This window comes from Tachysurus vachellii, chromosome 1, assembly GCF_030014155.1.
Source record: "Tachysurus vachellii isolate PV-2020 chromosome 1, HZAU_Pvac_v1, whole genome shotgun sequence".
Taxonomy (NCBI): Eukaryota; Metazoa; Chordata; class Actinopteri; order Siluriformes; family Bagridae; genus Tachysurus; species Tachysurus vachellii.
In genome coordinates, this window is record NC_083460.1 from 29,344,299 (window position 1) to 29,358,245 (window position 13,947).

The 13,947-nt window shown below is 41.4% G+C and overlaps 1 protein-coding gene across 11 annotated transcripts in view; it reads right to left on the bottom strand.

Annotated features, from left to right (window-relative positions):
* adgrl2a (adhesion G protein-coupled receptor L2a) overlaps positions 1-13,947 on the bottom strand; it is a 90,977-nt gene that overhangs the window by 23,967 nt on the left and 53,063 nt on the right. For all 11 annotated transcript variants that reach the window (XM_060881777.1, XM_060881761.1, XM_060881770.1 and 8 more), the window contains exons 5-8: positions 12,291-13,091; positions 1,419-1,718; positions 1,115-1,218; positions 405-590 (exon numbers count right to left, since the gene is read on the bottom strand). In XM_060881777.1, the coding sequence (XP_060737760.1) occupies positions 405-590; positions 1,115-1,218; positions 1,419-1,718; positions 12,291-13,091 (1,391 nt within the window). The remainder of the gene's footprint in view (positions 1-404; positions 591-1,114; positions 1,219-1,418; positions 1,719-12,290; positions 13,092-13,947) is intronic.

A 13,947-nucleotide genomic window follows, 5' to 3' on the forward strand; every position in this document is an offset into this window, starting at 1 on the left:
AGGATTTAACCCTCTGAAGTCACAGTTATCACTGGTAATAGCTGAAATAACATTATATTAATTATCTCTCCACAATAGCTTATAAAAACAGGCTGTAAAGCAACAACAAACAAAAAATCGTGCAGTGAATAGGAATTTATTTTGACTTAAACCCCTCACTAATGCAGTCTTCACCGCTTTTGATTAGCCCCGGCATCGAAAAAAGTACAGAAAGGAATTCCTCTGATCATTTCTATGACCTTTAAGTAAAAATGATATACTGTAGTGTTTTTTTTCCTCTAGCATTATTTCCAGCACTAAGTGCGACAACAGAGGGTAATGTCATGAAGTTGCTGAATCAGCTCCATGGGCCGAAATCTCAAATAGAAATAAAAGTTATGAGACAAAGATAAATTCTCTTATACCTTGTTGAAGCTCCGTCCGGTAGAGTCCTTTTCTTTTGGCTTCAGCTCCTGCAGCTGGGCATCCAGGATGTCCACCAGCTGCTCCATGAGCCTCATGGTAGAGCTGATGTCGCCGGGGAAGATGGGCCCTTTGGTGTGCTTAGCTAGCTCGTTGGCCAGGTTGGCCGCATTCTCCCCACTCCGGATCTGAAAGATTGTGCAAATTAGCCGCGCAGCAGGAGCTGAGAAATATCATTCTGCGTCTGCAGGCCTCTCGCCCCTAATTATGACATCTTCACGCTGTGAGGAAATATGCTTCGCTAACAGCACCCACGAGCCATCGCTTAGTAATTAAAAACTGATAACACATCCTGTGCGCATTAGACAGAGTTTTTTTCTCCTTTGGAAAAAAAAAAAGTTAATTTTGCTGCTGCGTGAGGTGTGGGCAGTCCATTGTGTCTAATGGCAGCCCATTCGAACTTCAGCTTGCAGAGCACATTAGCCCTTTAAGAGCCAACATTCAGAAGATGCGTTATCAGTTTGAGCAGCGGGGCGCCCTATTGGGTAGCTCCAGGCTACGTTTCTCAATCTCAGCCAATGATAGTAAGAAGCGTGTACTCAAAATTTAGCACTGGGGACTGTTTTATATTCATGACGGTGAGCTCAGCAAACTCTCTGAGCTATTAGGGATATTTGTATGTCTGGTGTCATGCAGTTGGACTAATACAAACCTTCTGAGCCACTTGATTGACCCAGTGAGAGGTGCAGTTGCTTAGATCAGGGCCTTTTGGGTGCCAGGCCCCAGTGGAGAGGACGCACAGGTAGGAGGCGGTGCCTGAAAATATATCATACAATATTTATATATGCGTATCACAGGGCTATTTCAGGTTTTTATGTGCTCACAAACTTATGACAAAACCTCTCTCTAAAACATACAATACCCTCAAAGGTAAAGTAAAAGCCCTCTGTCCTCAGAAGTGTTCTGCTTAATGGCTTTTGTAAATGAATTGCATATGGTGAAGCAAACACACTTACCTCTGGTTCCTGTGGGACATGGTCGTTCCACAAGCATGCCCCTCTGTGTCTGAGGCCACAGGATGTCCCTTCGCTCTACACTGTCACAGAAGCGCTTGGGCAAAGGGAATGACTCCAGGGACGGAGGCGTTGTAGTTTGTGACGGAGCCACTGGGGGTTTAGGGGGCTTGTTGCCGACCCTGGTCCCTGTAGTGTTTATGGTTGTTGTTAGGCCTCTGTGCTGTGCTGTTGTTGTTGTCATTGTGGTGGTTGTCATTCGGGGAGGCGCTGAAACTGAGGTGGCATCTGAGATAGGCGGGGCTGAAAGAAAGAAAGATAAATTTAGTACATCTTTTTTTTTTTGTAAATAGGTAATGCAAGTTCCTCAGCCAGATAATCTTTGATTCCGAATTGAGAAAGAGAGCAATAGTAAGACCTTTTTTTATGACCTACATTTTATTCCAGGCACATGGCAGAAGCATTAATGATGGAACAAAAATGTCCGTGAGTCCTATTTCATGCATGCGCAATTAGCTTTCAACAAAGAAACATTTTTATATTGCACATCCACATAGAAGACAGCACATGATAGACAAAAAAAAAAAAACCACTCATTGGTTTTGAAATGCACTCATGCATTCACTGCAACTCTTCTTTAATACTGGGCTGGAAAATAAAGGTTTCTGTCACAAAATAAATTCAGGATTTCTTACAGTTAAGTTTGCATCCTTTCAGGAAAGCAAAAAACGTCAATAATGCCACCCCTGCTTTCATAAATGTCAGAGTCTGCTTTGTTGCGGCCAATTCGTGCTCATGAATCACTGCCCACATGTCATAGTTATATAAAGCACACTTCCTAAAAATAAATAAATAAACAAACAAACAAATAAATAAATAATCTAAGCTGGCTGAAGTGCATAAATAGTGTACAATAAAAAACACAGACCTGTTAAATCACACCATGTTTAAATCTAAATAAATACTGACCAATATCTCTTCCTTCCAGCTGGATGGAAACAGCTTAGTCTGGTAGCCTGCTGATAATAGCCCCAGAGAGTGTGTGAGAGATTCCGGTCCAGTGTGTGTGCAGAAGAGCTTTCTCTGTGAGATTGGTCATGACCTACTGTGAATTAGTCTCAACTGACCGGGTGGAGAGCCCTGGTTCGATTCTGCCTGCAGTAAACTGCTCCAGACACTCCACCCTGAAAAGCTTGATGTTTCCCCTGATCAGCTTTTTTTCTGACACTCTGCCATGCTTAAATGTTCATTACTCCTAATCCATTTTTTTTCTTCCTGACTCTCAACATGTGTTTAGACTCTGGTTTTTTTTTATGCTGGGGGAAGTAATACAGTGCTGGATTACAGTATTCACAGTGTTCATTAAGCCCCGAGTGCACGCGATACATGCTGAAAAAGCAACGGCTGTAACAAGGAGTAGACAGATGGAACGTGTGTGGTGAAATAACTTTGTTCTAAAAGTCCAGTGTCTATTCTGCTTACCGTTACCAACATGGTGACGTTATTTTTGTCGATGTGTGCCACTGACAAACATGCTCTTGATGCTCGTTCACAAATAAATGATCAGTCAATAAACTTCCATGTTTGTATTTGGAAAGAAAACACGCTGCATCTTTACAGTCAAAACCTTTTTTGAGGCTGGGTGCGGTTTAATTGTACACCGAGTGCCACCCCTGGGGTTCTGAATTGAATCCTATCTTGGTTGTGCTACATGAGAAAGTGACTAGAAGAAAGGAGGGCATGTCAGCATTTGACTGAAAGGTCATGTGGCTTTCATTCACACTGAAGAACTCACAGATATTTAAACAGTAGACACCATATTAACTGCCCGGGATTCATCGACATATCTGCCATTGCAAATGCAGATATGTTACCATCAAAGTTTACTATTTTGTAGTAAATGTGAGGTTTAATTTAAGGCAAACAGTACAAAACTATCAACATATGTAGCCATCGGCTTAGATAGCCCCTTGTATTAGACCAAATAAAGTGTGACATAAAATGAAAACACATGTCTTCAGAGCCTCTGCTTGGGGTAAGTAAATTGCTCGTTCCCTTGTTTTGAGTTGTCAGTAATACTTACACCCACATTAATGGGTGTAAGTGATATCCATGCCCACTGTAATACCTGCCAACATTTTTTTGGAAAGGAATCTTAGCTGAATCCAATTCAGGCAACTTGGAAAAACAGAATAACCTCCTCTGATCCCTACTGGTGTTTATTTAGCGCTGTGAAAATGCTCGGCACACTATAACTCAACTTGATATCAGGCAATTTGGGTGCAACCTACCGCACTAGACATACAAAACAGAAAGGATTATAAACACAGAGTAAAAAAAAAACACATTACCCTTTTCATTTACTTACTGTAACCTTCATCCTTACTCTCATAGCCAACAAACGTGAACGTGAACATCTTAAAGTTTCCTAAATCAAAGTTTCAGCCATTCGATCTAAACGCTTTCATCCACGAGTTTAACTGAATTCTATAAAATGGTACTGCAAAGATCTACTACTGTATTTGAAAGCAGAGAACATAAAACAGCACGACTGATAAGGTGTAAATCATATATACAGCTCTTACACACCCATTAAATGCAGAATGGCGATAGAGGAAATACTGCATGCGATGGTGTTTACACATATACATTGCAAATTCGCATTTGATTACAGTTAAGAAAAAGCACAGACTTTTATTTCTACAGCCACCATTTACTGCATGAAGCCTACTTGGTAATATGGTGGCCTAGTGGTTAAGGTCTTGGACTACCAACTGGAAGGTTGTGAGTTTAAATCCCAGGTCCACCAAGCTGCCACTGCTGGGCCCCTGAGTAAGGCCCTTAAGCCTCAATTGCCCAGGTGTACAAAAATAAGATAAAATCTAGTCAATCTGGATAAGGGTGTCTGCCAAATGCTGTAAATGTACTTGTATCTGAGTAACAATTCCAATTGAGCTCATTACAATTTTGCTACACGTCGAAAAGAAAGGAAAAATACATAGGAGTCAATGTCACCTTGTCACGTCTGTGATTCTTTGATTCTGTAAAAAATAAGGACTTTATGATTAGATTTCGAGAGCATACAGTATATCCATGTGGATTTCTTTGCAGTGCTGCTGATGGTCGCCTAGCAATCGAGGCTGTGGTGGAAGGGAAGTAACAACCTTTCTAGCTCCAATTTTTTTGTGCGTCACGGCTAATTTCACATGCTGAGTGAGTGATGCAGAGATGACGGTGTTTTATATTCACCTCCGTATTGTTCTGTAGACACCACCTCAGAATTGCATAATAACTTCCAGCGCTGTGCAGCTGCTCTATAATTTGGAACGGCAAAAAAGTTGGTTTTCAGTTGTGCAGCATTTATTTGTACATTTCCTGATGGCCTGCTGCTTGTGAAAAACATTAATATTGACCCAAGGTTTGTAAATTCAGAAGATGAACACATAAAAATATTCGAATGATGTTTTTGCCTTCCTAGATTAATCTCTCTCTCTCTCTCTCTCTCTCTCTCTCTCTCTCTCTCTCTCTCTCTGTCTCTCTTTTTAATGGACAGTTTGTGAATCTGGAGCATAGATACTCTTCCCCTGACACCAATCTTTTTAATTCTTGTTAACAAGGGATTTCAATCAGACTCAAATTGTCCTAAGTGTTAATAAAATTAGTCTATTGGGGAACACTGCACGTTTCATACATAAGCTATTTGTACCTCATAAATATCACTGTGCCACCTGCCTGTTACAATGAATAGGTTTAGTATTCTGGGAAAAATAAATAAATAAATAAAAATAAATAAATAAACAAATAAATAAATAAAAATAAATTATTGATAATAATAATAATAATAATAATAATAATAATAATAATCTACAGTAGTTCTATGCACAGTGTGTGTGTGTGTGTGTGTGTGTATGTGTGTGTGTGTGGGTGTGTGTGTGTGTGTGTGTGGTTTTCCCATCACACAGTGCTACTCATCACCGTTCACAGTTTTTCTGAAGGCTTATCAGGTAGTGTTGGGTTTGTTAGGCTGTAGCTGTAGTGAAATACTCAAAATTCAAAGAAGCAATTTCGCAATGAAAACCAAGCATATCTCATTTCGTGTCAAAATGCATGCCGCGTGTCTCTCCTGTGCTAAGTGAAAATAAAGAAAAGGAAGCTCACTCGGTGGCCGCCTACGCACCTAAACAGGGGCATGACGATTTTAATCTTTAGTTTTAAAAAAAAAAGAAGAAATGCAGAAGATTTTGAGTACACACCTTATCAGACAAGGATTAAATACACCAGCATGCTGCTGCTTGAACCACAGGAAAGATGTGGTGCTCAGTGTTACTGAAGAAATGCTACTGTGAGTATATAAATTCAAATGAATATGAACAATGAATACGAATTAAATTGTTGTTTAAATGTGCTTAAACGGTTAAAACGCTTGACTTCTTAAATAGGCATTAAATTGACTTGAATGAACGATGAAGAATAAGAAACATTCGCAGACACTACACTATCCTACTGCTCAAGGTTTTTGTGCGATTCAAGCCAGCGACATTAATCAGGATGCCTGTGTGACTGATCAATCAATAGCTTGCACTATTTTTAGCTTTGCTCATGTGGTACCCATGTTAAAAGGGTAGCCAAATTATTATCTAGGTACCATGTGAGCTGAGTACGGTAAGTGCGGCTCTCTTGGTGGTGGAAATAGGGATACGGTCAGTTCCCAAGCATTCCGGTACCTTCCAGAAAAAAGGTAGTAATTATATCAAGACCCCACTCTGGTATGAGATTTTTGTCACTCCTCTTCTAGCACTGGTTGCTGTAAGCTATGGCAGCGATTGTTCACTCGACCACTATTCACACAGCACCCAGGCATTCTCTGATATTAATTCGCCCTCTGCTACAACATGGACCATTTTTCTTAAGCTCAACAGACCAGCAAACCTGAAATTAATATGTCTGTCGAACAGCAAGCCCAAAGGGAGCCTTCAATTAGCTGTCAAGGAAGAGGACAGGAAAGAAATATTAAGGGAAGAAAGAGAAGACTTATAACAGGTATATTCATAAGCTGCAAATGATGACAGGCCCTCACTCTCTACCCCTTAAACCACCTAAACGTCTTATAATAAGTCGGGAATCACCGCAGGGTATAAGAGATTCATTGGGAATATAAAGGCAATAATCTATGATCTGTGGGAAAAGGGGAATGTTGTCATGTGTTGTCAGTACAAAAAACGGAGAGGGATGAGTGTGGGAGCTGTGTTGCTAGAGCTCTCACTGTCCGTGCACACAGACAGTGTGGTGAAAAATGAAAAGTGACAGCCAGTGTATATTCTATATTATGCTTAATAGCCACACTCAGATGTGCAGAGCTTGCTTGTTCACATGAGTAATGCGTAGCCTGTTAGCTGCTCCTGGCTGTGTTGAGTAACTGTAGCTAACGGCTGTGTGGCTGAAGGAGGTGCGCTGCGAGATCAATGCCCGGACTAATTTGCGAAGAAGTCGTACGGATCTACGGGAGTGGCGCGGGGGTCCTTCAGCGCACTGCTGAGTAGATTATCAAGCTCCAAGCCAAAGCCTAGGACGCCCGCTCTGATTAGTAGTTCTACACTACAACGAGTGAGCGTGTTAAACACTGATCTTCATCACGAATGAAACATTGCTCCCAGGTGGTAATCAGCCACTAATGGAGAGTGCAACAGGAAACAAGGGAGTCAAAAAACACAGCTCAAACAATTACAGGCATTTGGGAAGGAGGTGGATAGGGGTGTCAAAAATTAAAGTTCATCCTCTGAAAAACTACTTAAAAATCACAGCAGGATGTGTATAATCCTTCAGCAATAATTAAAGAAGCTTAGTTTGTAGCTGTTTAATAGTGCTCCTAGAACTACAATAAACAAGCAATTTTAAAGACACTACACAAAAAGCATGATACACAATATTACCATGCATTGCATCTAATTAGTTTTGTTTTGCGCATTTGTGTACATTTTTACTGCCCTCAAATTAGCTCTGCTCTGACTGTAACAGAGTTACTCAGATCCTCAGAGCTCTGTCCATCTTTCCATGAACCTACTTTATGATAATGTCTTTGGCGGTACATTTCCTGATATACCATAAACTTCACAAAGCACATCTTAGACACTATCTCATTGGTTTTCCTTGAGTGAAAAATCTGCAGTTGACTAGCCTGGTGTGTGTGTGTGTGTGTGTGTGTGTGTGTGTGTGTGTGTGTGTGTGCCCTCTTTGGGTCTCACTTGCCAAGAACACTGGGTTTCCTGAAAAGGATGCACACGTGCCACTCATACACTCACTCATTCATGTTGTTAAGTGTCTCCCAATCTTTTAGGCTATGTCTTATTTATCCTTTGAAGCAAAAACAGTCCAATACCTGCAAGAGATTGTTTGCTCTGAGTCTACAGCCAATGCTGTATCGATACTCTAAATAGTCCATAACAAAGCTTTAGGTTTTGTGTGACACTGTATCGCATGATTACGTAAAACCACAATGCGGAGTGGCGCAGCAGAATAGTGATCATCTCATCACCTGGACGACACCAGAGCTGTCCGCGGATAGGAAGCAAGGGAGCAAATCTGCCCACTGGCTGAGATGGATGATACGCCATCACGTTGCCTGTCGTAGACATCTGTGAGCACAGGTATGCGGAAGGTGGCGAATTGCACTCCTCTGAGTAGCTTACACTGCCCTGTGACCATTCGCATGCAGTTGGCTATGTCAAAGAGAACACATGTGATAGGCTTCGCTTTCCCTGGTGGGTAGTTGTGTATGATAAGGGAGAGCTGGCTAATAGGCGTAAATCTGCCAAGATTAAATTATGGAGAAATGAAGAATAGAAGAAAGACATCAGACACTCTTTTGCTAGGTTGAACAGAGGTCTTGTTTGTTTGTGTGTGTGTGTGTGTGTGTGTGTGTGTGTGTGTGTGTGTGTGTGCGGTAAATGACTCCCCAATGTACAACTACTTGGCCTTAACTAGAGCACTGGTCACGCCTGGTTGATCAAGCTTTTTTATAACCCAACTCAAGTACGTGTCATTTGGAATTCGTTGACCTTTAACAAAGAAATTAATTACACAAACCCACAAAAGACCAAATTTAAACTTATTTAATATCCATTATTGTTAATAAATGCAATTAAAAACATTCTGACTGATAAGTGATCTATACTCATCTTTTTAAATATTCCTTTGCAACAGTATCCATTGTTAAAAGCTCAATACAAATAAAATTGAACTGAACTGAATCTTACCTCGGCCATTACAGGAGCCTTATTTGGCAGAAACAGTAAAACTGACAGTTGACGGACCTTCAAAATCAAATTAAATATACATATATAAGATTAGACACCAACCAGATGTCGATTTGTGGACTCATGGACACTACTGGACTCATATCATAATAATAGTCAGATGAAACACTGATTCTTGCCATGTACTACGGAAACCCAGCCATCCGTGAAATTGCGGCTCGACTCCAGCACATCAATTAGCGAGGGGTAATATATCAAACTAAAAGTTTGATCATACATTCAGAGCTCGTTTTAGCTCTAGGAGAACAGTTAATGATTTAACTACCCCATAAATCACATGACACGGCATTGCCACTGATCTAACAGTAAAGTGTTTTTTTCCCCGTCCATCTTATTTAGACGTTTACCCGAACACGGTGAAGCAATAGTTTTTGAATCGACTACTCTTTCTGATGCTTGAGGTGCAACCAACAGCACGCAGCATTATATCAGGTGAAAACACTTGAACAGAAACTATGGCTCTCATCTCAATTAGGTGATTACCAGAGTTTATGAGCCAATTGCAGAGGCTGTGATAAATAAACACTCATTAGTATGCCTATAAAACTCACGGCAGGCTGGAGTCAAATAGTTTGAAAATCACTTGTGCACAAATGTACCATAAAATAGACAATTTCTTACTTCAACAGCACTGACTGTAGAGTAAATGAATGGCCATATTTCTCTTGTAGAACGAAAATGATTATTGTCGGGACTCTATTAAGAAAAGTAATCTTTACCACTCGTCAGAGCAAAAAAACGACAAACAACAACAACAACAACAACAACAACAACAGGGTGAAGGATTCCTGTGGCCTGTGCTCACAATCACCTATAACAAACTGGAACTGGAAGCTCAAACTGGAGTGTGGGCTGAGTTTAATCTCAGACAGAACGTGTGAGTCTCAGACAGAAATCTCCCCGGCTGGATTTGTGTCCTGTGGGAGTGAGAGAGGAAGAGCTGTTTACTGCTGGTCACGCTGAGGTGAACTATCAGCGGCTGTAGAGACGCCACCCACATGCTCTGGAGCCCGCTGCGAGCCAGGAGAACCGAACAATCAAAATAAACTCTTGTTTGATTTAGTTTGAGCATTTATTTTATTCATGCAGTACTTCCACCGCGGTTATCCGTATCAAATAAGGACAAGAAGAACTGAAGATGAGGATTCAAAACAATGATGAAAAAAATGATGAAGAAATGCTTTGAGTGTTTCAGCTATGAGTTCAGCATCACATCTCACATAAATGATTATTTGGGCCTGGCTACTGACTTTGTGTTAGAAGGGCAGCTGTACGGTCAGTGCTGGATATAAACTTTGACATTAGATCAAATGTATTTAGTATTACATAATACTATGGTATAGAAAAACAATTGGATAGAAGATTCAATCGATTTCTAGACTTACTACTAATATTTACAAAAACATTGTCTTTTACAAAAGTCTTTTTTTTTATTCTAGAAATACGCAAGCAAATAAGAGAACAAGATTATTTCATGCTTGAAATGATTCAAATCTGCGTAGAAATCGGTGCAATAATAATCTTGTGATAGTTAGAATCTTATAATGACTGCTAGATAGATATTACTATATGCAAAATCTTCTCACTGACATTATTTTGTCTTCATGATGTCATTATTTGTAGTGTAGCTACCTAGAAAAATTGTACAGAGATCAGACGTGTGCAGTGCAGCAGGCTTCAGGATGGGAGTTTAGCCTGTGCTATAGTTACAGCAGTGAGGCAGTGAGATGTGAGATCATTGTGAAGTACCGAAAGTTTACACATAGCTACTTTTGTTTTGCTCAAGTTAACAAGGATTATTTTTCGTTTTCTTTTTCAAGTTGAACTAGACTTATAGCCTGGACATTAAATCTGCACCAGAGCTGATAGTTAACAGTTTTTCCATCTTTTGCGTATCAATTCACAGTCGCACAAGCATCAAATATGCAAAGACTGCTTAAGTCTGCACATTTTTCTTTCTTTACTTCATGATCTTCTCTCTCTTTCTCTCTCAGTAATCTTTCATTCATTAAAAAGATATAGACTCCACAAACGTTTTCTCTTCACAATTATTACCTCAAGTCTTTCTAATAATAGCAGTGTGGAACCACTTCAATCCCTACTCAAGTGCAGAACAAAACATCTATAAATATCAAACTTTCTCCTTCGCATCGCAATGCAGCAATTATATCTCGGCATGTCTCACGCTGGCAAAGGCGCTACTTGAAACAATTTGCTCATGGGTGAAGAAGAGGGGGAAAAAAAAGGCTACAGAGAGAGTAGTCATCCTTCCCTTCATTATTCAAATCTAACCTAACGTGCATACTGATCGTCGTCCATGGGGAACGAAACCCAGCTGCATATGCGATTTAGTTACAGTAAACTCCAGCTGCACAGCACACTGCGCTGCTCAGTTAAACACTCCAGTCTGTCAGTATTGAGGACACTGAATACATTTTAAAAACCCTCGAGTCTGAGTAATCTGTATAAAGTTGCTTGACCTGCAGGTTTCGTATAAATCTATCTGGAGTCTTACTCAGGTCTTAGCATGGAGGATGAGTGGGATTATGGTGATTAGGATTATTATATGTTTGTCGTTAAAAGTCTCTTTGACACTGTAATCTGTGAAGCATCGTTTCTGCACTTGGCTGATAAATTAGGAGCATGCCTTGCCGACGTGTCGTGACCTCTGAGACTCAGCTCTTTCTTTCTTAACACCTCAGCAAGCAAACTGTTTGTTTAAGAGCTGATAGTCAACTGGGATTTTCTGCCATTGGGAGAGATCTATTGTTGCACCGAAGGTGCCTGTGTACCTGTTCAGACAGGTGTGTCTCTACCGAATGCTCCGGCAGGGGCAGATCTTTTGGGAAAAGAGCCGGTTACATTGGTCCCTTGAGCTTATGCATGAGTGCAGGAGGGAGCATCTGAAGAAAATCTCCCGACACAGATGTCTTATCATATGCTAACTGAGCCTGTGATGTTGTTTACTGTTGAGCCCAGTAGCTTTGCTTCTCTGTGTACCACTTCCGAAACACATCAAACACAGATTAGGTCTAAAATTAAAATCACTCACCCGTGACATTCGACACACCGACCGGGGAATACTAGAGAAATAGGAACACGCTCAGCTGATTGCCGTTTGGACCTGTACATCATCAGCATGAAGCGCTTACCTGTGTATATGGATTTCGTTTGGTACACTGATCGTTTTCTACACTTGTCGCACTGTATATGTTTTCACATGTGTTGCTGCGCATGTCATACTCTGATACTGGAGGTAAGAGCTATAAGTGGCTTATTCATTTTCAGTAGCGGCTTTATCCTGTTTGGGTTTCCAGTGAATCTCAGAAGTGAGGCTGAATGGAATTCACCAGTGATGAGATGCGAGCAGGACACCCACAAAAATATTACACCAAAAACAATTTATAGAGTAGCCAATCAAACAAGGCATGCTTTGGAAAGAAACAGGAGAACCAGAAGTAAACCACCATAAACACTGGGAGAACAGAAAAGGACTGAACCTGGAACCCTAGTTCACAGATGCTATATATGTGGAATTAAATCAAAATCTGGTCTGACTTACCATGAGCTGGATCGGGTGGTCCGAAGGCCAGGTTGTAGCGCAGGACATAAAAGTTATTCCACACGTAGAGCTGGTTGTCCCTGGGGTTGTACTCCACGGCGGTGATGTACTGGTACTGGTTGGGGAAGTGAATGTCCATGTACTCACCACGGCCCTGCTTGGTGTTGTACATGTAGTCGATGACGCCTTTGCTAACTTCACTCTCGTTGTCCTCGTACGTGGACCTAACAACGTACAGCACACCGCAGATCATGAAGGCGTTCGAGGCCGAGCGTTTGTCATACGTCGTCTCCCACGTTGCTTCGAAGCGCAGCGTGTACGGATTCAGCTGGCTCAGCACCATCATGCCGTTGTTCTGCTCGGTGGCATAAATCACCCACAGGCCGTTCTCGTCCACGGCCAGGTCAATGTCAGTCTTCCCGCCCCACTTGTACGGCGACGTGTCATGGTAGTTGGCGTTGTTGATGATGGCTTCGCCGCTCTTAATGCGTGTGCGCAAGTCAAACTTCACAATGTTGCGTGTTCTCTCCTTGTTAAAGAACACAGCACCGTCGTACACCACAAATCCGGTGCCGTCCACTCGGTGAGGAAGTTTGTAGGTTAGGGTTTGTTTGGAGTTCTGAAAATCGTCGAGCGATGAATACTCGATCAGTGTGTCAGTGCGGTATGGTGTCCAGGGCATGAAATAAACTTTGTCGCCTGCTTGGAGAGGGTCTTTGCACCAGGCACCAGCTTGCTGCTCCGCCTCGTACAGAAAGGAAGGATCTCCGACAGCTTTCAGAGTTCCAGGACAAACAAAAACTAGTGGCAGAGAAGAGCAGAACAGAGGACAGTCAAGTGTAAGCAAACACAGGCCAGGTGTATTGCAATTAGAAGGCCAAGTTGCCAGTCTGGCACTACATCAGCTTGATAATTGGGTGGTCTGAGAGGACAGGGACAAAATCACACACACTGGAGTGGCTAAGAAGCTAAAGCTATTCAGCATTTAAATGAAATAAGAGGGAGTTTATTTTAGTGTGACGAATCTGGATCTGAAAGTAATTGAAGCTAAAGCAGAAAATAAAAGTAGTATTATGTGTCTGAGACCAAAGGCTCACTGCTGCTCTGGATATACTGGACACCGAAGGGGAATGAGGGATATTAAGCAGCAACCGAAAGTCAAAGAAAAGAAAGGAAAATAAAGCAACCAACCTGTCCTGTAAATAAACCAAGGTAACTAAAATGACAGGGAGATTTTCAACAGCACCATACAACATGACTGCAAATGTGTACACTGAGACATTTGGCATTTATGTGGCCTTTATGCTATACCTAAGAGAGGCTTTCTTTCTGACTAAATAGTGCAAATGTCACAACTATTAAGATTTAAAGCAGCATTGCCTTTTTTTTTTTTTTTTTGGCGGTGTTACGATTTTATTTCTTCCCTGAACACAGACACAATAATCAAATGTGAAAACAGCAGCAAGTGGCAGGGTTGAGAGAGAGGTTGTGGGGTGGAGAGATCGATACACAAAGAGGAAGACAGACAGACGGATAGATTGACAGAGAAGGAGAGTGAGACAGAAAGACAGATAGATTGACAGACATGGACAGGGATACAGATGGACAAAGAAAGCCAGTGTCAGACAGATAAACAGAGAGAGAGAGAGAGAGAGAG